At 49.6% G+C, this 23,723-nt stretch overlaps 1 protein-coding gene across 1 annotated transcript; it reads left to right on the top strand.

Moving 5' to 3' along the window:
• The first annotated feature begins 4,310 nt into the window (after nt 1-4,310).
• On the top strand, nt 4,311-17,391 carry TBX21 (T-box transcription factor 21). Its single transcript, XM_045526311.1, has 6 exons — nt 4,311-5,007; nt 14,253-14,407; nt 14,746-14,867; nt 15,406-15,564; nt 15,714-15,775; nt 15,997-17,391. Exons 1-6 carry the CDS (start codon nt 4,517-4,519, stop codon nt 16,613-16,615), a joined length of 1,608 nt encoding a protein of 535 aa, XP_045382267.1. The 5' UTR covers nt 4,311-4,516; the 3' UTR covers nt 16,616-17,391.
• Nucleotides 17,392-23,723: the final 6,332 nt, after the last annotated feature.

Genomic DNA, 23,723 nt, shown 5'->3' with positions numbered 1-23,723 from the left:
CGGGCAGGCTGGGTTGTTGTAAGTCCACACCCAAGGGGCAAGTGGGCTGAGGGGCTTCAGAACTCTGGCCTCTGGGGGTCACCTTGCTGGGAGCTCTTTGGAGCCAGGGACCTACCTTAATTTACCTTTGTGACCCTGGAGTCCCCAGGGTCTGGCTTATCTCAACTCTCAGTACCCGAGTCTCCAGGAAATGGTGTCTGGGCATCAGGAGGGGAAGCCTGTCCCTGGGCTCTCTCTTGGCCCCAGGCCCTTTGTGGAGGCTGGTGATGGATTTGAAGGACACTCTACGGATGAGCCACTAAACCAGAGGGAGGAAAGGGAAGATGCAGGTACCTGGGCAAAGAGGAAAAAGGGAGCATTTAGCACAGCCTGAGCATCTGTTCCCATCAGCCTGTACCCTACAGACCTGGGGAGTCCTAGCAGAAGGTCTGGTATCCACGTACTGACAAAGAAACAGAGAGGTTAAGGTACTAGAACAGGTCACCCAGCCAAAGAGGGATGGAACTAAGGTTCCAACCCAACTACTAAGTCCCCCCACCACATTTCCCTCTGACTCTGCTCCAGCACTGTGGCCCCCCACCTACGTAGACGCCCCTCTCCCTTGCCCATCTCCCTCCCTTCCCCTTTCTTGCATCCTCTTCTGGGAGGCTGGCCTGAGACTTTCTCACTGAGTCACGTCTGGGTCTCTGACTCTGAGGTCCCTGTCCCCCTCCAGCTCCAGCTCCAAATCTCTCTTTCAGAAATGCACCCGAAGCCTCTCACTTTGCTCTCTCTTTCCTTTCATGCCTCTTCCCCACCCTGATGCCCACCTCTCTTTCACTGTCTACTCTCTCACAGCTTCCAGGGCTCTGCCCAGAGGTGGCGGGCAGAAATCCCGGTCATGGTGCCACTCTGTGCTCTGAGATTCCACCAACAGCCGCCTGGCCCTGCTCCCCGATATCCCTGCTTCTCAGCCCTCACTGAGCCCATCCGGGTTCCTGGGGGACTCAGCACTCCACACATTTTCAGGAGAGGCCCCATGTGGCTGGTAGGTTATTGGGTGAGGAATCATCTGGTCCTAGAGCTTTGAGAAGGAAATCTCCGTGCTGTAGCCACCATCCCCAGGCATGAAACATCCTCCCACGCCCCTTGGGGCACCCCCAGCAAGCGCAGGGCACACTGACTCTCAGGATGGTGCAGACCTGGAGGTGGGAGAGCAAAATGCAATGGGGCTGAGAGTGGGATGTGTGCACCCACTCCCTGGAGTCCTTAAACGCAGAGGTTCTGGAGACCCACCTCAGGCCCAGGAATCAGAATCTCTAGAGGCAAGTCCTAGAAATCCACATTGTCGCAGCTTCCTGGCACAGTTTGCAGCCCACAGGTGTAGCAGGTGCTGCACGAGCTCTGGGGAGCCTCTCTCAGTTTGAGTCTTGGTGGGAAACAACTTGAAAGGAAGCCTTGAATACCGGCCGAGGACAACAGCGTGGAGAGAACTGGTGTCTAGGCTGGGCAGTTAGGGGCGATTTTGTTTTCTGTCTTCCAGACCTTTTCTACTGTGATCATGCGACTTTTCATTCATTATTACGACTCTCCCTCCCTCTTGTGGGAAGAGCACTGGGCCAGGAGGTGAGAGACCTGGGTTCCAGCCCCAGCTCTGGCACAAATAGGGTGTGTGTTTGGTAAGTTATTCTGTTTCCCATGTTATCATCCAGCCTGCCTCATAAAACTTGATGTGGGTTGGAGGCCGTGTCTCTCCCAGCCCGGACACAGGGTGGGCCCTGTGTTTGTCACTCCCGCCTCACCAGGGCCAGCCTGTGGGTGCTCCGATATTGATGGGATGGGAGAGGGCCAGGAAGGGCAGCCTCGGAGGATCCCAGGGGGTCTCATTTCCAAGCTCCTCTTTTCCCACCTTTCCAGCCCTGGAGCCTGGGAGGGGAGTGAGGTGGCAGCTGGAGGAGAAGGTGTCACTGCCAGGGTTCTTCTTCTCACCCAAGCTGGCAGAGGGGCGGGACTGGCAGTGGTGACACCAGGGCCACTCAGCCCCCGCTTTTCACAAGCACTTTCTTTTTTGGGTGGAAGAAGTTGGAGGGAGGGGGAGAGGAATCTGCAGTTCGGAAGCCAGACTGTAAGGGCCTGCAACAGCCCATCAGGTTATAGAGGGATCACTCCCAGCCTCCCTCTTTCTCCAGATGCATGTCCCCGGGGCCACCTGATTCTGACATTCATAATCCTATCTGCCCTGGAAAGCTGGTGGGAGCTCAGGCCATCCTGTTCAGAGGCAGAGGGATGGATCACTTGACCTGAGGATTCGTGCGGAAAAGAGGAGGGGGAGAGAGAGGGAGGAAAAGACTCCATTTGGCCTTCCATAGCCAAGCACTCAGCAAAAATGTTCCCCAAAAGAGGTGTCAGCAGTCAACAGTCTCCTGTCTCCTGGGGGAAATCAGTCATTCAGGAGGGTCTTTCTCAAAGCCCTCATGTTTCCCAAAAAGTAGCCAGTGGTCCCAAGGTCACCCTCTCTTTCAGTCAGTACTCCCCACTTTGAACCTGAGGCAGAAACTTCCTCCTTCCTCCAGGCATGGGGCAATGGCGGGTAAGGGGAGGAGGCCAGGCCTGGGTTTCTGGTACTGTCGTGTACCTGGTCTCCATCCTCAGGGGATGCACTGATTCTCTCTCCCCCCACCCTCCCTGGGTCATGCCCGCCTCCTGGGGTCCCCAGCTTCGCCTTCACCTGCCAACCTGCCTCTTGGTTCAGCTCTAGTTGGGAGCAGAGAGTCCCCATGGGCCCCTAAGGGTGAAGCCCTGTTGGGCTGGGACAGAAATGCAGAGCTGAGGCTAGTCCCCAGGGAAGAACTGGGGAGGGCTCGGATGGGGTAGGGGGAAGAGGAGAGGTTAACCTTAAATATCAAAAAAATGTTAAAATATTTTTCAAAATACTCTTAAAAATGTAAATCTTTACCCATACATTGACATGCAAAAAATTCCATGACACCTTGTGGAGTGAACAAAAAATACACATTACAAAGCAGCCTGTGTGGTGTTTATGTAAATTATGTGTTTGTGTAAGTGTGCAAAAGATAGAGATCGTGTACAAGGAGTGCCGTCTGGGAAGGTGTTCACCCAAATGTTAATTCTATTGGCCTTTGGGGGGGGGTGGAAGTTGGGGTGATATATACAGTCTTGTTTTTACTTTTCTGTGCTGCTTAAATTTCCTATATAAGCATGTTTCATCCTTATACACAGGAAAACTCCCAATGATGCTATTTTCAATGGGGGGAAAGAAGGATAGTTTTCATCATAGAAGAGTCTAACTACATTGGTTAACATAAAAGGAAAATGGAGAAAGAAAACCCTCCGTAGTCCCATGTACGAGGCAGTCCTTCAGAGCATGCGGTGGGTTTCCTTCCTGTCAGCTGGTTCCGAATCTGTTCAAAGCAGCCTTTCCATCCAGGTATAATAATAGACTGGAAAGTGCGGGGCGCTACACCATCTCATGTAAGGCTCACGGCCCCCCTGAAAAGTAGATCTGTTTATGTCCCAGAGTCTACAGAGAAGGCATGTGAGGCTGACTTTCAGGCCAGGGAAATGGCTTGCCCAGGTCACATACATATACCTGAGTGACAGGCAGAGCCAGACCTGGGACTGTCCGCGCTTGCAGCCCGGTGTTACCTCCAGTGCTCGTGGCTGCCAAGCGGGTGGGGGAGCTTTTGCAGGCCTCAGCTGCTCTGATGCAAGTCCCTTTAAGGAGCTGTCCCTGCTGCCCACCAGGTTCCAGGTCTGCCCCCAGTGCTGGCGGTCCAAGCCGCCCCACGTGGACCTCTGGCTGGGAGAAAGAGGGCAAACACTTCCCGCAAAGCCACCTAGCACAGAGCCTGGGCACACAATGGGCATCCATAAAGATCTGTTGAATGTTCATGGTCGAAGTGGCTTCTAGAGTGCTGGTGCTGCGAGAGGGCCCGCCCAGCAAGTCCCATTTCAACCATCCCGGAAGGCTTCCCGTAGGAGAGGGCTTTTGAGCTGAGCCTTCAAGGATGGGTGGCATTTCCCCGAGGGTCCAGGGCAGAAAACTGGGGCGGCGTTTCAGGTGACCGGGTTGACGTTCCCAGAAGGCCAGGTCTTTAAGCATGAACTACAGGGCGCGCGGGCGCTCGCGGGACTCTGTGGTCTCCACAGTGGGGGGCCCTCCAGTCCTCGCCAACAGCGTAGAATTTGCTTCGTATTAGCCGCGAGAGGGCGGGGTGAGGCGGGGCGGGGCTGAGGTGGCGGGGTTGGGGGACAAGGAGAGCTTCATAAAGCCACAGCAAAGCGCCGCGACGCTAGTGACAGCGGCCCGCTAGAGAGGGAGCCCGGGAGCTGCCGCGCACCAGTCAAACGCGGGCGCAGGAGCCAGGCGTCCCAGCCCGGGCTCCGGTGGGGTCCCTACCCCGCCCTCGGGGCCCCCGCCCCCCGCCCGCCCCCAGCCCACGCGGCCCTCTCGCCTGCCCCCGCACGGAGAGGGGCCGGTCCTCGACGGCTGCGGGAAGGTGCCAGCCCGCCCCGGATGGGCGTCGTGGAGCCCGGCTGCGGAGACATGCTGACGGGCACCGAGCCGATGCCGGCGAGCGACGAGGGCCGGGCGCCGGGCGCCGACCCGCAGCACCGCTACTTCTACCCAGACCCAGGCGCGCAGGAGGCGGCCGACCGTCGCGGGGGCGGCAGCCTGGGGGCGTCCTACGCCGGGGGCGCCCTGGTGCCCGCCCCGCCGGGCCGCTTCCTCGGAGCCTACGCTTACCCGCCCCGGCCCCAGGCGGCCGGCTTCCCCGGGGCGGGCGAGCCCTTCCCGCCGCCGGCGGGCGCCGAGGGCTACCAGCCCGGGGATGGCTACGCGGCCCCGGACCCGCGCGCCGGGCTCTACCCGGCGCCGCGCGAGGACTATGCGCTGCCCGCGGGGCTGGAGGTGTCTGGAAAGCTGAGAGTCGCGCTCAACAACCACCTGTTGTGGGCCAAGTTTAATCAGCACCAGACGGAGATGATCATCACCAAGCAGGGCCGGTGAGTGAGGCGCGCGCCGACCAGTGGGAGCCTCGGCGCCCGCGCCGGAACCAGGACGGTTTTTCTTGTTTCTAGTTAGACATTGCTAGTGACTCCGCGTCCCTCGCGGTTTTGGCCTGAGCTCGAGGAGGCGATGGGGTTTCAGTGAGGACAGGGGAGCTCCGGAGGGTTGTTTGTGCCCAGGGTGTCACATCGACAGCCATAGAACTCAAAAGGGAGGCAGATGAGAGTGGGCGCGAAGAAAAGTCTCCTTGGCTTAGGGCAAGGGCGCCTATGGCTTCCCCCAGAATTGGTGGGTGCCCCTGCCCCGCTGCCTGCCTGAGAGGGGTCGCGGTGGCCGGCGGGGAACGTGTGTTCTGCGTCTGACGGGGCAGGACGCCTCTTAGCCCCGTGTATAGGAAACTGGAGGGGAGGGCAGAGTCCTGCAATGTGGGCGCCGAGAACCCGGCCCCTGATCTCTCGGGCTCCCTGTGCCCCCCTCCCCTCCCGCCCGTTTGCTGCTCTTGTGCTCAGGTCAGCTTTGGTGTGTGTGTGGGGGGGGGGGTAGACTGGGATTTGGTGACATGGAGAAGCAGTCGCCAAGTTTCCTTTCCGGTCTGTCTTTGAGATCGTATGTCTAGTGTGTGCATGTTGAGGAGGGTGGGGGGAGTAAAGCTTGTGGGGGACACAGATGCCCTCGGGCCTGAGCAAATAAAGCTCATCCAGGGCTCTGAGCTGGTGGCCAGCCCAGCACTGCGCCCTTTGAGGCTGGTCCCCTGAGAACCTGCCCACACCTCTGTCCAGGTATTTGCCCGTCCAGCCGGGGGAAGTTGGGAACGGGGGGCTCCATGGCTTCATGACTCAGGGTCTCCCAATGCTTGAGTGGTAGAGCTTGGGGCTGAGGGTGCTGCTTCCGGATAGAGCCTCCTGTCTGAGGAGAGAACGAGAAACTTGAGATTTGTGTGGTATTTGTTTAGTAAGCAACACCCTGAGTAGGCCCTGCCCGTGTCTGGTGTATGACAGTGAGCACGCACCCACTCCTCCCAGTGGGGCCTGTGTGGGCAGGGGACCGGCAAGGACATCTGTGTGGAGGGGCTGTGTCATGGGTGGCCTGGGGATGGTGGCTCTGAGGTCAGGGAGGTGTTGAAGAGCTCATACCAAGTGTGGGGCGTGGGGCGGAGGCAGGGGTGGCGGGGGAGGCCATGCTGGGCTCCGGGGACTGGCATTCAGTCTAAGCATTGCTGGAGCATTCTTCCCTCCAGACGATTTCTGTGGAATAGCCTAGGATTGAGGGACCTGTCCGCCAACCACAACTGGCTTCAAGTTGCTAAGCTCTTCCTCTTTCCCTGGGATGAACCCAGGGAAGTTGGCATGTTCCTTTGTGTCTCCGCCTTCCTCTCCTAAGCCTTCTGATAATTCCTCTCTGCTGCCCCCAATCCTAGTCCCCCTCTGGGCTTACCAGGCACAGCCCAGGCTTCTGGACTCAACGTGTCTGAATTGGAAGGAACCCAAAAGATCCTGCCCAATGCTCTCACTGCACAGGCAGGGAAACAGGCCCAGAGACAGCCAGAGACTCTTCTGAGGTCACACAGCACACACATTACTGGTAGAGTGGGCACCAGAGCCCAGATGGTAACTGCCTGGGTTTCTTTCTCCGGCCCTGCACGTCCACCAGTAAAAACAGCCACCCACACTCTGAAGGCCCCGATGCATTCAGAGTGCTTTCACTTCCATTATTAAGCTGTGCGTTAGGTAGGCCAAGCAGTCTCCCCATTTTACAGGCGACGTGCGGGGATATCTAGTGGCTTGTGCTCCATCACATGGGGCCTTCTGACTCTCCACTCGGCCTTCCTACCCTGGGGCCTGGCTGAGGTCTCCCCGCAGCCTGCTGCCAGGCTTCTGCCCCTCCAGCCTTGAGGGATGGAGTGGATGGAGCATCTGCCAGAACTTTGGGGAGTGGCCATTGCTGGGCGGGCCGCCCACCTGCCCGTAGGCTGTTTACGGAGGCACTTCAGGGTGTGATTCTCAAAGTGTGTGTCACCGTGTGTGTCCCAGTCTCTACTCCCAGGGCCTCCTCTCCCCTCACATTCCTGCTGAATAATTCTCACTTGACAAGTTTTGTTGTCTCCCTTTTAGATCCATACACTTACATTTTTTATTATGAAAAATTCCACTACATGTCGAAATGGACAGAAAAATGTCCACCTTTGTATGGAGTGGAATTTGTACGCAGTGGACGCCCATCGCCAGTCTACAGCTGTCAGTACCGTCCGATCTTGTTTCCTCTTTATCCTCACTCATTTCCGCCTCTCTTGCCTGCAACTACAGTAATAGTGCAGTAATTAGCAAGTTCTAGACATTATTTCGCCCTTAAATATTTCTCTCTGCATTTCTAAAAATGGCTTTTAAAAAAATAAACACAATGCCACTAAACAAACGTAAAAAAAAATTCCTCAATATCACCAAAGTTTCCCTGATTGTTTCATAAATGTGTGTATGCGTGTGCGTGTGCGTGTCTGTGTGTTTTACAATCCTCACCTTTTTTGATCCATCGTAAGTGGCTACTTTGGGCATTTAGTGTCCCTATTGGAAGGGGGCAGTGGCTCCTCACCATTTCTTTTGATGCCCTTCGTGGATTAGGCCTCAAGGGCCCCAGGCTGGGGTGGAGGGGACAGAGGACACCCGGCCTTCAATTCAGTCCTGCGGGCCGTGAATCGCCCCTGTATCTTCTCAGCTTGGGCTCCAGTGATCTGGGAAGTCCGTGGCCATTTCCTCTTATAACAGGCTTTTGGGCTCAGAGAACAGCTTTCTTTCTCCCCTCCTGCTTTGGTGGGCTGGCCTGTCCCTCCGTGGAGTCTTGTGGCCCACAGAGGGACAGGCCAGCCCACCACCAACCACATCACCCACGGCTTTCTTTCTCTTTGAAAAATTCTTCCACGCCAGGCCCACTCACAGCCCTGCAGCCTTTCACCTTGTGCTGACTCACTACTTCCCAGATCCTACCTTTCCCACCCACCCTAGACACATCCCTCGGGGTGGACCGGCCACGCAGGCCTGTGCTCCCCCAGGGGCAGGAATGGGGTGGGGAGCAGGGCAGTGATCCCTGGGTCCAGCGACTGATCAAGGCCGATCACATGAGGCTGGGAGAGGATATTGAGAACATAATGCCAGATTGGCCCCGTAGGAGACTTTGGTGTCTATGATCATGTGTCTGTGGAGTTCTGGGGCAGCCCGATGGTGCCCCACACAGACGTGTGCTAGGCTTTCTGCATGGCCTGTATGTGTGCTGCGAGTATGTAACAGTCGATGGTAGACTTTCCCAGTGGAGGGAAAGAGAGGCCCTTGTCTCTGTGGGCGTGTGGGTGTGTATTAATTGCTGGCAATCCCCACTTTTCTGGGTGTGATTGGTTGATTATTATAATTAAGATAACTTTGGGTAACTGTGTTGTTCAGTAGCTCAATTTGCATTTGGATCTGTGTGCGTGAAGTTAGGGGCTGGTAAAACAACAATTTCAGTCCCACACAGTCCTCGATACCCTCGTAGCCATTATGATTTTCCCTTATCCACATTCCCAACTCTGAGAACTTTTTAGATCTTTAAAAAAATTTGGGGGGGGGGTGTTAAGCCTGCTTTCTATTAGGGCTGACTGGCTCCATTTCTCTTGGGGCAGGTGAAAACAGCTTTGCTTTTTGTGTGCTGTTCGCCAGTGGCCGCCTGACTCTATTAAGGGGATCTGAGGTTGGTAGGAGGGGGACATCCCGTGATGTCCGAGCACATTTTGCATTTTTGTGGGTACGATGCCAGAATACCCTCCTAAACGGTGGTACCAATTTTCATTCCCACCGGTAATCTACAATGGGAGAGGACCCGTTTTACCACAGCCTCGTCAGCAGTAAATATGAATTTTTCCTTTTTTTTTTTTCTTAAAGAGATAGGCTCTTACTATGTTGCCAGGCTGGTCTCACACTCCTGGCCTTAAGCGACCCTCTCACCTCGGCCTCCCAAGTAGCTGGGACTATAGGCTTGAGCCACTGCACCTAGCTTGTTATTATCAATTTTTAAACATTTTTGCCAACATGACTAACAAAAGCTATCTATCTCCCTGTTATTTTTTTTTTTTTTGAGACGGAGTCTCGCTCTGTCACCTGGGCTAGGGTGCCGTGGTGTCAGCCTAGCTCACTCCTGAGCTTAAGTGATTCTCCTGCCTCAGCCTCCTGAGTAGCTGGGATTACAAGCGCACACCTGGCTAATTTTTCTATTTTTGCATTCTGGAACTGGGGAAAAAAATTAATACTTTTTCTATTTTTAGTAGAGAAGGGGGTCTCACTTTTGCTCAGGCTGGTCTCAAACTCCTGAGCTCAAGAGATCCTCCCACCTTGGCCTCCCAGAGTGCTAGGATTACTGGTGTGAGCCACTACCCTGGGCCTCTCCTTGTTATTTTAATTTGTACTTCATTCTGGTGAAGTGGAGCAAGTGCCCAGTTGTCAGGATCTGGGTGGGGTACGATGACCTTGCAAATCATCTTAACACTGGTCGGTCCTCAGGGGCAGCAGAAGAATTTGGGGTCTTGAACTCTTCCCTCTGAGGGTGGGATGGTAAGCAGTTTTTTTGGGGGAGGCCTCAATTTGGCACCAGACCCATCTCCACTCCTGGTTCCTTCTCAGAAAAGTGTCATGTAAATCAGGGGCTATTTTGGGATTCCAGCTGGTGGTGATTCCAGACTTTTAGGGAGAAACAGAGACCTCCATCTCCTCTCCCTTTTCCCCATTCTTTTGCTGTGTCTTCTCCATTTCCCTCTGCTAGTGATAAAAGCAGGAGAGAGAGATGGAGACCACAGCATGTGCGCTGCAGTCAGAAGACCCTGCCTCTGCTCTGCCACCATGGGGCAGTCACTTAACCTTTCTGAGCCTCCGTTTCTTCTTCTTCTTCTTTTTTTTCTTTAAGAGACAGGGTCTTGCTCTGTCACCCAGCCTGGAGTGCAGTGGCACTATCATGGCTCACTATAATCTCAAATTCCTGGGCTCAAGCAATCCTCCTGCCTCAGCCTCTGAGTAGCTGGGACCATAGGTACATACCACCATGCCTGGCTAATTTTTTTATTTATTTTTAAAATTTATTTTTTTCCTTTTTCTTCTTATAATTTTTAAAATTTTTTATTTACATTTTTAAGGGGTGGGAGGTTCTGAGGGTGTTCAGTTGCCTTGTTTGTTTTTGTTGTGACACAGTCTCATTCTGTCACCCTGGGTAGAGTGCAGTGGTGTCATCATAGCTCACTGCAACCTCCAGCTCCTGGGCTCAAAAAATCCTTCTGCTCAGCCTCCCGGGTAGCTGGGACTACAGTTGCACAATGCAACGCCCAGCTGGGTTTTTTTTTTTTTCCCTTTCTTTTTGGTAGAGATGGGGTCTCACTCTTGCTCAGGCTGGTCTCGAACCCCTGAGCTCAAGAGACCCTCCCACCTCGGCCTCCCAGAGTGTTAGGATTATAGGTGTGAGCCACCGCACCCGGCCTCGCCTGGCTAATATTTTAAAAATTTTTTGTAGATTGGGCGTGGTGGCTCACGCCTGTAATCCTAGCACTCTGGGAGGCTGAGGTGGGTGGATCGTTTGAGCTCAGGAGTTCGAGACCAGCCTGAGCAACAGCGAGATCCCATCTCTACTAAAAAATAGAAAGAAATTACATGGACAGCTAAAAATATATATATAAAAAATTAGCCGGGCATGGTGGCACATGCCTGTAGTACCAGCTACTTGGGAGGCTGAGGCAGAAGGATTGCTTGAGCCCAGGAGTTTGAGGTTGCTGTGAACTAGGCTGATGCCACAGCCCTCTAGCCTGGGCAACACAGTGAGACTTTGTCTCAAAAAAAAAAAAAATGTATAAAAAAAAATTTTTTTTTGTAAAAAAAAATTAAATTGTAGCTGGGTGAGCTGGCTCACGCCTGTAATCCTGGCAGTCTGGGAGGCCAAGGCAGGAAGATCGCTTGAGCTCAGGAGTTCGAGACCAGCCTAAGCAAGAGTAAGACCCTGTCTCTACTAAAAATAGAAAAATTAGCTTGCCATCATGGTGCACCCTGTAGTCCCAGCTACTCAGGAGGCTGAGGCAGGAGGATTGCTTGAGCCCAGGAGTTTGAGGTTGCAGTGAGCTATGATGACACCACTGCACTCTATCCAGGGCGACAGAGTGAGACTCTGTCTTAAAAAAAAAAGTGTCAAAAATTTTCTCCCAGTGGGGGCACAGTGGCTCATGCCCATAATCCTACTACTCTGGGAGGCCGAGGCCGGAGGATCGCTCGAGGTCAGGAGTTCGAGACCAGCCTGAGCAAAATCGAGACCCCGTCTCTACTAAAATTGAAAGAAATGATCTGGACAGCTAAAAATATACAGAAAAAATTAGCCGGGTATGGTGGCGCATGCCTGTAGTCCCAGCTACTTGGGAGGCTGAGGCAGGAGGATTGCTTGAGCCCAGAAGTTTGAGGTTGCTGTGAGCTAGGCTGACGCCATGGCATGCTAGCCTGGGCAACAGAGCGAGACTCTGTCTCAAAAAAAAATAAAAATAAATTAAAAACATTTTTTTTTCTCCCAGCCTCAGTTGTTCTAGGCCTAATCCCTAACCTTTGATTTCTCAAGTCAACTGGTGTGCTGAGCTCCCAGGACCCAGGGCCTGGAACCAGAGCTCTGATTCCTGCTCAGGGTCCTCCAGCCAGGCCAGAGGGCTGTACGGTTCTGGGCCTGGGAGAGGGTGGGATGGAGGTGGGACGGGGGGAAGAGGAGCTGAGTTTCACATCTTTCGAACTTTTTATTTCCCCTCAAAAAAAAAGTGCTGTGATATCAGCCTAGCTCACAACAACCTCAAACTCCTGAGCTGAAGCAATCCTCCTGCCTCAGCCTCCCGAGTAGCTGGGGCCACAGGCATGTGCCACCACACCTGGCTAATGTTTTCTATTTTTGGTAGAGACGGGGGTCTCACTCTTGCTCAGGCTGGTTTTGAACTCCTGACCTCAAGAGATCCTCCTACCTCAACCTTTCAGAGTGCTAAGATTACAGGTGTGAACCAGCATGCTTGGCCTTGTCTTTCGAACTTCTTAACAGCTTTCAGAGAAAAGATGGCCGGGAGTTATACTTTCCATTTACAGATGAGGAAACCAACATTTAGTCTGAGAATTAACTTCTCCAAGGTCATAGGGTATTAAGTCTCTTTTTCTCAGTCCAGATAGTCTGGGAAGACAGGAATGTGACAGACCTTCCTAGGAGGTCTTCCGAAGGTTGCTAGGGATGTTGTTCTGGAAAAATCTGGGGACTAGAACCCACCACAGAGTGTTCCTAGGACCCTGGAACTCTCTCTCCCTCCCCCAGGGTTCCTGACTCATGGACCAGAGCCTTTCTTTCCACCAGCTCCTCATGGGAGGAGGGGGGGGAGTGTGTGGGAATGAAAGGTAATTCTGATGAGGGTTTGATCCTGCCATTCTGAAAACTCTGCTCTTGCTGCTTGGGTTAGAAGAGGAAGGCTAAGCCACTGGACCCGGTGCTGGCACCGATGCGGGTGGAGTGGCAGTGGTAGTGATGGTGTGGCTGGTGGTGGTTGTGATGGTGAGGGGAGGGTGGTGGTTGTAGTGATGCTGACGCTGATGGAGCCAGTGGTTACAGTGATGGTGGTTGTGATAGTGGAAGGGGTGACTGTAGTGACGGCAGTGATGGTGGAGGGGTGGAGATGGTGACAGCACAAGAATGCTTCTTTCGGCCGGGCACGGTGGCTCAGGTCTATAATCCTAGCCCTCTGGGAGGCCGAGGCCGGTGGATCACTCGAGGTCAGGAGTTCGAGACCAGCCTGAGCGAGACCCCATCTCTACTAAAAATAGAAATAAAAAAATTATCTGGACAACTAAAAATATATATAGAAAAAATTAGCCGGGCATGGTGGCACATGCCTGTAATCCCAGCTACTCGGGAGGCTGAGGCAGGAGGATCGCTTGAGCCCAGGAGTTTGAGGTTGCTGTGAGCTAGGCTGACACCATGGCACTCTACCCCGGCAACAGAGTGAGACTCTGTCTCAAAAAAAAAAAAAAAAAAAAGGAATGCTTCTTTTTCTGAATCTATTACTCTAGTGCAATGGCGACGAGTCCTACCCCTAACTTCCTCCACTATTCCTGGAAACCAGGACATTGAGCAAGAGGATGGTGTTCTATAGAGCCTTCTTGCTGGCACATGGGAAGCTCCCTGTCTACACTGGATGTTAGCAACTTCTCTGAAGGCGGGGACTGGCCATACTATAGATGTCCAGCCCAGCAGGATGGGCAGGGAGGGCCTGTGGGTGGGTGCCCTGGGGCTAGGAGTATGTGAGCCCTGGGAGAGCCGCGGTGGAGAGGATGGCTGGGGCACTGGGGCTGGAGGAGCTGCGGAGGACGGGCTTGTCCTTTTGCTGCCTCTTAGGAAGCAAACTCAGGTCAGAGACAATGGTGCAGGCGTATGTCTAGCAACCGACCCTCTGAAAAGGGTCATTTAAAAAGCCCCGATTTGTAGTGTTTGCTGATCGCCGTCATGTAACTGCTCCTACTATGGCTGATTTCAAGTTACCAACGTGATGTCATTTATTTTTTTATTTTTTTGAGACAGAGTCTCGCTCTGTTGCCCAGCTAGAGTGCTGTGGCATCAGCCTAGCTCACAGCAACCTCAAACTCCTGGGCTCAAGCGATCCTCCTGCCTCAGCCTCCCGAGTAGCTGGGACTACAGGCATGCGCCACCAGGCCTGGCTAATTTTTTCTATATATTTTTAGTTGTCCAGATAATTTCTTTCTATTTTTTTTTTTTTGATAGAGATGGGGTCTCGCTCTTACTCAGGTTGGTCTCAAACTCCTGAGCTCAAACAATCCACCCGCCTTGGCCTCCCAGAGTGCTAGGCAACGTGATGTCATTGAACGTGGGGTTGGGAAGAGATACTCAGAGCACCGTTGTCTGGTATCTCCATGGTACACGTGCAATAGACACAACACAGATAACCTCAAGAGCACGGATCATAGTAAAATGTAAAATGATTGGGCAGTGATGATTTTTGAGTTTTTATTACGTTGGTTTTTAATAGGATGTTGGATTGTAAGTTTATACAGTTTAATTTTTAATTATGGCTGTGTTTAATAACTGGCTGGCAAACTCCCTGAATGTTTTCCAGTTGGTTCGGGGAGTGGGTGGGGGCCGGCTCCAGCACACCACTGATGCCTGTGCACGGGGCGACTGGCCATGTGACAGCTACTGGAGGTCTCTCTGTTCTCCCCAGGCGGATGTTCCCCTTCCTGTCATTTACGGTGGCCGGGCTGGAGCCCACCAGCCACTACAGGATGTTTGTGGACGTGGTCTTGGTGGACCAGCACCACTGGCGGTACCAGAGCGGCAAGTGGGTGCAGTGTGGAAAGGCCGAGGGCAGCATGCCAGGTGCGTGTGCCCTTGGGTGCGGTGGCCACTCTGTTTCTCCGAGACTGGGCGTCCCCTGGTGGGCCCCCAAGCCCCTGCCCCCAACGCTGAGGATTTAATTCCCTCTCCCACCCCCTCCCACCGCATCCCATCCGTCCTCTGGCTTCTGTTTTGTTTGGTGTCTCTTTTCTACTGTAGCCCGTCCTCTGCTTGGCCCTCGGCCCATGCAACCCCCTGCCCCACCCCATCTGGTCCTCCCCCTGCATCCTTCTCCCCTTCCCCTCTCAGAATAGGCAAAGCCCCACCTCGCCAGGGTTCTGTCCCCGGGGCTGCATGACGAAGCGCTTCACTGTCCGCAGGAAACCGCCTGTACGTCCACCCAGATTCCCCCAACACTGGAGCCCATTGGATGCGGCAGGAAGTTTCATTTGGGAAACTAAAGCTCACGAACAACAAGGGGGCCTCCAATAACGCGTCCCAGGTAGGACCTGCGCCTCCAAAGGTGGCCTCACCCCCTGGGTCTGAGACTCCCCGAAGGCCACAGGGGGTCCTGCCGGGCCTGTTCTGTTCCATAAGGGTCATTTTTTACCCCTTATGATCGCTGGTTCTTTCCCACCCCGCTTGGGAGGAAGATGAGGTGGAAGGAAGTGGAATCTGAGATGTGGGTTGGGGGGTCACATTCAGGCCAAGCCAGCCTGGGGGTTTCTCACCAAATCCCAGGTTGCCGTTGCTCGTGCATCACGGTGGGAACAGAGTTGGGCCCCTCGGTCCCAGGAAATGGATGCAGAGTTTCTCTAGATCGAGTGCCCTTGCCCTAAAAAGACTTGTGTGTGCGTAGGTTACTGTGGAATCTGGGGGCAGAAAAGGGGCCAAGAGGCTACGTGATGGCAGGGCAGGAGAATGGATAAGATGACCTCAGGGTCCTTTCTAGCCTCATGTGGGGCCGGCTGTGGGTGGGATGGGGGGATCCCTTGACTCCCTCCTCCCCGCCCCCTGCGACCATCCCGCTCTGTCCTCAGATGATCGTGCTGCAGTCCCTCCATAAGTACCAGCCCCGGCTGCACATCGTGGAGGTGAACGACGGAGAGCCCGAGGCGGCCTGCAACGCCTCCAACACGCATATCTTTACTTTCCAAGAAACCCAGTTCATTGCGGTGACCGCCTACCAGAATGCCGAGGTGAGGGCTGCCCAGCCAGGGTGCAGGGCCAGCCTGAGCCTGGGACCGGGCGGGGACAGGGCGGGGCTGCTCTCATCCTCTGGAGGGATTTTAGAAATTCCTGAGCCCTGGACTTGGGACTCAGAGGGCTCTGTTTCCCCTCTCTCTAGATTACTCAGCTGAAAATTGATAACAACCCCTTTGCCAAAGGATTTCGGGAGAACTTTGAGTCGTAAGTGCCACTGGGTTCAACTCGCCTTTGGTCCCTCCTGGGATGGGACTCCAGATCACGTCCTCTGCCTGCCCCTGAGGGGAGGGTGCTGGGGGGGTGGGGAGGGCGCTGGAGGGTGCGCTGGGCAGGGAAGGAAGGTCAGGGAAGGGAGGTGCAACAGGTGGGCTCACAGGGGACCAGTTCTGCCGGTGACCCCCGCTTTCTTGCCTCCTGTTTTTTAGCATGTATGCATCTGTTGACACCAGCGTCCCCTCCCCACCTGGACCCAACTGTCAATTCCTTGGGGGAGACCACTACTCTCCTCTCCTACCCAACCAGTATCCTGTTCCCAGCCGTTTCTACCCTGACCTCCCAGGCCAGGCCAAGGATGTGGTTCCCCAGCCCTACTGGCTGGGGGCCCCCCGGGACCACAGCTATGAGGCCGAGTTCCGGGCAGTCAGCATGAAGCCTGCATTCCTGCCTTCTGCCCCTGGGCCCACCATGTCCTACTACCGAGGCCAGGAGGTCCTGGCACCTGGAGCTGGCTGGCCTGTGGCCCCCCAGTACCCTCCCAAGATGGGCCCAACCAGCTGGTTCCGCCCCATGCGGACTCTGCCCATGGAACCTGGCCCTGGAGCCTCAGAGGGGCGGGGGCTGGAGGACCAGGGCTCCCCCTCCGTGTGGACTGAGATCACCCCCATCCGGCCAGAGTCCAGCGACTCAGGACTGGGCGAAGGAGACTCTAAGAGGAGGCGCGTGTCCCCCTATCCCTCCAGTGGCGACAGCTCCTCTCCTGCTGGGGCCCCTTCTCCTTTTGACAAGGAAGCTGAAGGCCAGTTTTATAACTATTTTCCCAATTGAAACTGAGCAGATGAGGTGGTGAAAGGAACAGAAACAGTGTTATTAGGTTGGAGGCCACTGCTCTCTTAGGAAACAGAGTCAGGACCGCGAAGCCCCCGGCTCCCTCTGTCCCTTCTCCGTACGGTAGTTGGTTGGGGAAGAGGGGAGCCAAGAAGGATTCCGGGGTTCACTTGCTTCCTGGCCCACAGTGAAATGTGACAGGCGTGTCCCCTGCCCCTTCCTCTGCCCTAACTACAGTCATTTACCTGGTGCTGCTTCTGGCTATTGGTTCCCACCCAGCCAGAGAACAGAAAACAGACAAGGAAAAGGTCTTGGACACAAAGGAGCTTCTTAGCATCTAGCAGAGTGGGTGGAGTCAGGGGGGGAAGATGGGGACAGGAGACTCAGCCCTCTTCCTTTGTAAAGTAACTTTTGACGTTTTTGTTTGCCTGTGTGTTAATCCCTGATCTGAAAAGAAATAATACACGGATTTTATAACCATCAGCCAGCCGGGGTCCGGGAGAGGACTCAGGTGACTTTGGGCAGCTGGCCTGGCCTCCATCTGCTCAGACAGTGGGCTTCAGAGGAAGGGGCTGGAACGGGGGGAATGGTGCACATCTCAAGAAGCAAGAGCTTGTTCGTGGTGGTTGTGAGTGTGTATGTTCATGCTCGCACACTTTTTTCTTTTTCTTTTTTATTATTTTTTGAATGGGGGAGGCTATTTATTGTATAGAGAGTGGTGTCTGGATGTATTTCTTTTGTCTTCATCACTTTCTGAAAATAAACATGAAACTGTTGAGTGTGTTCTGCCTCAGTGCCAGCGTGGGGGAGCATGGGGGGGCACTCAGCTGGGGGTTTCTGGGGTACCGAAGCTGTTCTGTTGGCTCTCATTTCTGGGATACCTGCTGGAAACCTGAAGTGTCTTCACTCAGGGGATAAACTTAGAGCAAGGCCACATGTCCTATCTCAGCATTCAAGTTGGTGGTGGATGCCACCTCTTAAGGCATCTTGGGACAGAGAAGTGTCCCGTGGCCTTTGTGTGCACCCTGAGCTGGGGAGGAGAGGCCTGAGGGTCGGGCTGGGGTGGAGTGGGGAGGGGGCACTTGATTTCCTTATGCATTTCTTGCAGCCCACCCTCTTCGTCTCTAGGGCTGTTCAAGGGTTTAAAAAGTAAATACAAATTGAACCATGTGAAATTGCCATTTTTGTAGGTCAAGAAGGCCAAATATTGGCAAATTTATATGATTCAACCTAATACATGTACAGGGTTTAAGAACAGTGCCTGGCAAACAATAAGCACTCACTGTGCAAGCTATTGTGAGTATCATTTTCTTGCTGTTTCTATTATATCTCTGTCTCTTCATACACACATGCATCGTGTTTATAAAATGATACATGCTTCTTTTAAAGAATTCAAGTAATGGAGAAAAGTATAAAGACAGCAATAAATTATCCCAAATCTCACCACTCATCAAGAATTATCATGGCCAGGTGTGCGGTGGCTCACACCTGTAATCCCAGCTACTTGGGAGGCTGAGGTGGGAGGATCGATTGAGCCCACTGTACTCTAGCTTGGGTGACAGAACGAGACTCTGTCTCTTAAAAAAATCATTAACATTAGATGGGTTAGATAGATAAACAGAAATACTTTTTTTTTAACAGATGGGGTCTTGCTATGTTGCCCAGGCTGGTCTTGAAGTCCTGCCCCAGGGTGCTGGGATTACAGGTGTAAGCCACTGCCTCTGGCCTAGAAATACTTTTATAAAATTGGAATCATACTAAAAATGCTTTTTCTTAATGAAAACTATTTAATTTTCAATTTATAGAATTTAATAATACAAAAACAATCAAACACACACAGGAAAACCCCCAAAACTCTCAGGTGAAGTGAAGGGTCTCGCTGACCTTGTGATAAAATTTTTCTTCACTATAAGGAGTAATTCCTGCAAGAACACTTGAAAGTTATGTAAGGAGTTTATGGGAAACATTAAGAGGTTGGAGTTTGCCTTGCCCCAGTTCAGGGTGTGCTCCATTCTAATGGGGGAACATTGTCGCAGGCTGTGGAGCCTAGAAAACTTTTTTCAAAATCACAGTTCACATCCTCTCCTTTACTGGTCTCTACTCAGAGGCCATTTCATCATCTTATAGTCAGAAGAAGAAAAAAATGAGACATACTTGGCTCCATCCTCTTTGAATTTGGAAGCTCATAATTTTGTAAATGACATTAGGAGTTCTGCCATATTGCTGTCTGTGAGTTCAGATTATTTCTCCCCTCATCCCTACCCCTTGGCTGTCACTTCCTAACGTTAATGGTATTGTTAGATCTATTTCTTTTCCTGGGGAACTATTATTGGTAATTATAATACATCTCCCCCATCATTTAAAAATTATTTTTGTTCCATTCTTTAGATATGAAGTGAAGGGACTTGTGATGGAGCTTGACTCTGCCATCTTTTCCAGAAGTGTGGCTGCATATGTTTTGATGCTGTGTTATTTGGCTCATAAAGGTTCATTACTATTATTTCTTCACTATTAAATGTGCCTTTTACTGTATGCACTGTGTGTATATGTGTATGCTCTATATATCTATAATGTATGCATAAACTAAATACCACACAACTCAACAGCTAAAGCACTAATCATATCATAACTACCCACATTTCCCCATCCCATGTCTTGCCTTTCCCTCATAGATAACCACTATTCTGAATTTTGTGTTTATCCTTTTCTTGCTTTTTTTTTTTTGAGATAGAGTCTCACACTCTGTTCCCCAGGCTAGAGTGCCGTGGTGTCAGCCTAGCTCACAGCAACCTCAAACTCCTGGGCTCAGGTGATCTTTCTGCCTCAGCCTCCCAAGTAGCTGGGACTACAGGCATGCACCACCATGCCTGGCTAATTTTTTTGTATATATTTTAGTTGTTTGGCTAATTTCTTTCTATTTTTTTTTTTAGTAGAGACGAGGTCTCGCTCTTGCTCAGGCTGGTCTCGAACTCCTGAGCTCAAACTATCCGCCCACCTCAGCCTTCCAGAGTGCTAGGATTACAGGCGTGAGCCACCGCGCCGGCCCCTTTTCTTGCTGTTTAAAATTAAGTGTTAACACCTTATATAAATCTAACTACTATGTTATATAGTTTTATTTGTTTTGAACTTTACAAAAGAATATATATATATAGTCTTGATTTTTAATTTAACACTATTTTTAAATTTCATCCATTTGTGGCAGGTAGCTATGTAGTTCATACATTTTCACTATTTTGTGATATTCCATTATGTGTATATGTTTTCTATAATTTACTTTTCTATTTTCCTACTGACAGTTTCCAAATTTTTGTTATTATGAACAGTTTTGTTATAAATATTTTTGTACATGACTCCAGGTACACAAGTGCTTAAGTTTCTCAAGTGTATATATCTAGAAGTGGTTGGGGTCTGTGAGTGTCCAATTTAACGAGAGAATGCCAGGTTGCTTTACCAATTTACACTTCTACCAATAATCTTTAAGAGAACATGTTGAGTTCCTTTCTAACTTTCTTTCATCAGTAGTAAGGTTGAGCCTCTTCATATGTTTACTAGCCATATGTCTGTGAAATGATTGTTCATATCTTTTGCCCATATTTCTATTAGTCTATTTGTCTTTTTCTCATTGATTCTGGTTCTTTATATATTCTCAATACCAATCATTATTTGGTTATTTATATTGTAATTGTCTTCCTCCAAATTATTGCTCATTTTTCATATTCTTTAAGGTGGTTTTCTTACTACCAAACAGAAATTGGTAGTTTTAAGGTAGTTAAATTTAACAGTTTTAAATTTTGTGGTTAGTACTTTTCTTTGTCTTATTTAAGAAACCCTTTCCTGTTTGAAGGTCAGAAAGATATTCATCTGTGTTTTTTCCCCTATAGGATTTGAAGGGTTTTTTTTGCATTTGACATTTAATTCTTTTTTGTGTATGATGTGAGGTAAGGATCCATGTTTGTTTAATTTTTTCCCCCAGCATGGATAACCAATTTTTCCTGTTTGTTTTTGTTGAATTGTCTTTCCTTTGCCATGGTAGTAGTCTGCCATGCTACTTCTGGTAGAGCAAGTCTTTTTTAAATTTCTTCTTCTGAAGTGTCTTGACTATGCCAGCTCTTTGCTCTTCTATATGCAATACATAATAACTTGGGAGTTTTAGTGAAAACCTGATTGAGATTTTGACTGGAGTTGGGCTAAACCTATAGATCAATTTGGGAGAGAGAAGAGATAACTTTATGATATTTGTCTTTTAATGCATGAACATGGGATATTTCTTTATTTATTTAGGTCATCCTTAAGGTCATTCAGTAAAGTTTTGCAATTTATAGGTATAGGTCTTGTATTTCTTTTGTTAGATTTATTCTTAGATATTTCTGTTTTTCTGTATAAAAGATATCTTTTAAAAACGCACGTTTCCTAATTGTTTGTTACTAGTATATAGAATTACAATTGATTTTTGTATATTGATCATGAGACCCAGCCACCCTGCTAAACTCTATTACTATTTTTTAGTGGTTTCCTATAAATTCTTTAGAGTTTTCTCTGCAACCAATCATACTATTTCAAATAATGATATTTTATTTCCTTCATTCTAATTATTATGCTTCTAATTTCTTTTTCTTATCTTATTGCACTGGCTAGAACTTCAAATACTGGTTTCTTGTCTTTTTAGGGATGATTTCCCCTATTAATTCTACTTTTTTCTTACATATATTTGACATTTTTGTAGTTTATTTCTTTTAATGATCTTTATACATTTTAATATGTATGTTTAATAATGAATGATATTTTTCCCTCCCTTCTGGTCAATAGAACAATTTTAGATCACTTTAGTTCTTATCTTTCTCCTTCTGATTTATTGTTGTTTTCTCTCCCAACTTACTCATTTCAGTTTTTTCTTTTATTAACTGCCATAAATTGAACTCCTTTATTATTTTATTGAGACAATGCTTGTTTCGACTTACCTTTATGTTACCATTCTTTTTGTTCACTTTTCCTTTTTTGTCTACATATATTTTTTTATTTAAGCATATTATGGGGGTACAAATGTTTAGATTATATACATTGCCCTTGCCGCCCACCTGAATCAGAGCTTCAAGTATGTCCATCCCCTAGATGGTGTGCACAGCACCCAACACTTTTCCTCTTTTGTATTTCTAACTCTTTTTCTGGGATCATTTTCCATCTTATTTAAGTAAATCCTTTATAAGTTCTTTCAGAGGAGTTCTCTTTCTAAACTCCTCCCTATGCTTTTTTATTATGAATATTATTTTTCCCCTTAATATTGGGTGATAGTTTTGCTGAATAGGCAATTTTCCATGGACAGTATTTTTTCTTGTTATTCTATGTAAGTGATTCCACTGTCTTTGGGCTTCCATTTTGTTGTGAGATCTCCTGCTACTTTATTATTTCTTTGTATGTCATCTGTCTTTTCTCTCTGCTTTGCAGATCTTCTGTTTATATTTGATGTCCTACAGATTCACTATGATGTGACAAGGCATGAATTTATTTTTCTTTATCATATTTAGGATATGTTGTGCTTCGTGGGTCTTTGCATTCATGGTTTTCATCAGTTCTGAAAATTCTAAGTTGTTTTCTCTTTAAACATTGCTTCTTTCCATTCTCTTCAATTTTACCTATTGGGACTCCAATCAAATGGATGTCATTCTCATTTTGTGTCTCACAAGTATTGTTTGGTTTTTGTTGTTGTTGTTGTTTTGAGACAAGGTCTCACTCTGTCACCCAGGCTAGAGTGCAGTGGTGTCATCATAGCTCACTGCAACCTCAGACTCCTGGACTCAAGCAATCCTCTTGCTTCAGCTTCCTGAGTAGCTGTGATTACAGGTACTTGCCACCATGCTTGGCTAATGTTTCTGTTTTTTGCAGAGGTGGGATCTTGCTTTTGCTCTGTCTGGTCTCGAACTCCTGAGCTCCGTGTTGATTAACCATGTACTCCCCCACCTACTTTCTAGCTTCCAAAAATTTGTTGAGATTTATTGTCTGCTTCCTTCCCCTCTGCTGTTCTCTTTGCTCCTGTGGCTCCATACATTTAAAACATTTCTACAGTATCATTTTAGTAACCAATATATGAATTTGAACCTAAATACACTTCACTGATTTTGAATGGAACCTGGTCAATCTTGTCAACCTTCATGTGTTGGCTTTCTTCTTTTTTTCTCTCAATTTTGGAAAATTTTCTTCAATTTTATCTTGGATTACTTCCCATCCAGTTAGTCTTTATTTTTCAGGGACACCCATAATTCTTTGACTTGATCTCTTTGACTTTGTTTCTCTTCCTATTACCTTATTTCCCCTCTTTTTTGACCTTCTATCCCGTCCTCTGGGAGAGATTTCCAAATTTGTCTTAGTGATGGGTATTAACTTGGGGATAGCTGAAGATTAATTTCTAAGGAGACAGTGATCCAGCAGGTCAAATATCTGTACTCATGAATGACATGAATGCCTTTGGGAGTGTCTATGGTTACAGCTCTCTTTTAATATGTTGTATTTTGTAAGAGTTAATAATGGCAAGAGTTATAAACAGCTGGGTATAAGCCCAGCCTCTCTGAGTCACTTCTATCTAGATTACCAGGTGTTCTTCCCAATAGGGAAAAGGGACATAGGAACTGCTTCAGGAAACATCTGAGAAAGCACAACTGCCTGTGCTCATATCCTTACATGACAAATGTCTTTATGCAATAAAAGAGAGATTGAGGTGTAGATATGTGGCTGAATCATGCTCAAACACACCAAATCAAAACGGTCTTTCACTACACTGATTTGGTTTCCCCCAGTTCAACTGTGCTCTTTGGAGCCTTCGTTGGGAGTTTAAATTCTGCCATTGAATTTTAGTTTCCGTTTCAATTTTGTCTTATCTCATTTATCTTTTCTCCATCCTGGACTATTATCTTTGTATCTCAGTTCATTCCTAATAGATTTCTTTTGTGTCATGTAATATGTTAAACAGTTTCCTGAAGTTTTTTGGGGGGAGGGGGCGTCTTAAAATGTGAGGATGTTGAATGAGGTAACTTACTATGTGGGATTATTAGTTATGCATCAGTGGAATGAGTAGCTGAACTGTCACCCTTTTTGGACAAAATAATAGATAATGTAT

This window comes from Lemur catta, chromosome 15 (assembly GCF_020740605.2).
Source record: "Lemur catta isolate mLemCat1 chromosome 15, mLemCat1.pri, whole genome shotgun sequence".
Lineage (NCBI taxonomy): Eukaryota > Metazoa > Chordata > Mammalia > Primates > Lemuridae > Lemur > Lemur catta.
Note: the sequence above shows the minus strand (reverse complement) of the source record. Positions and strands in the feature narration are given on the sequence as shown.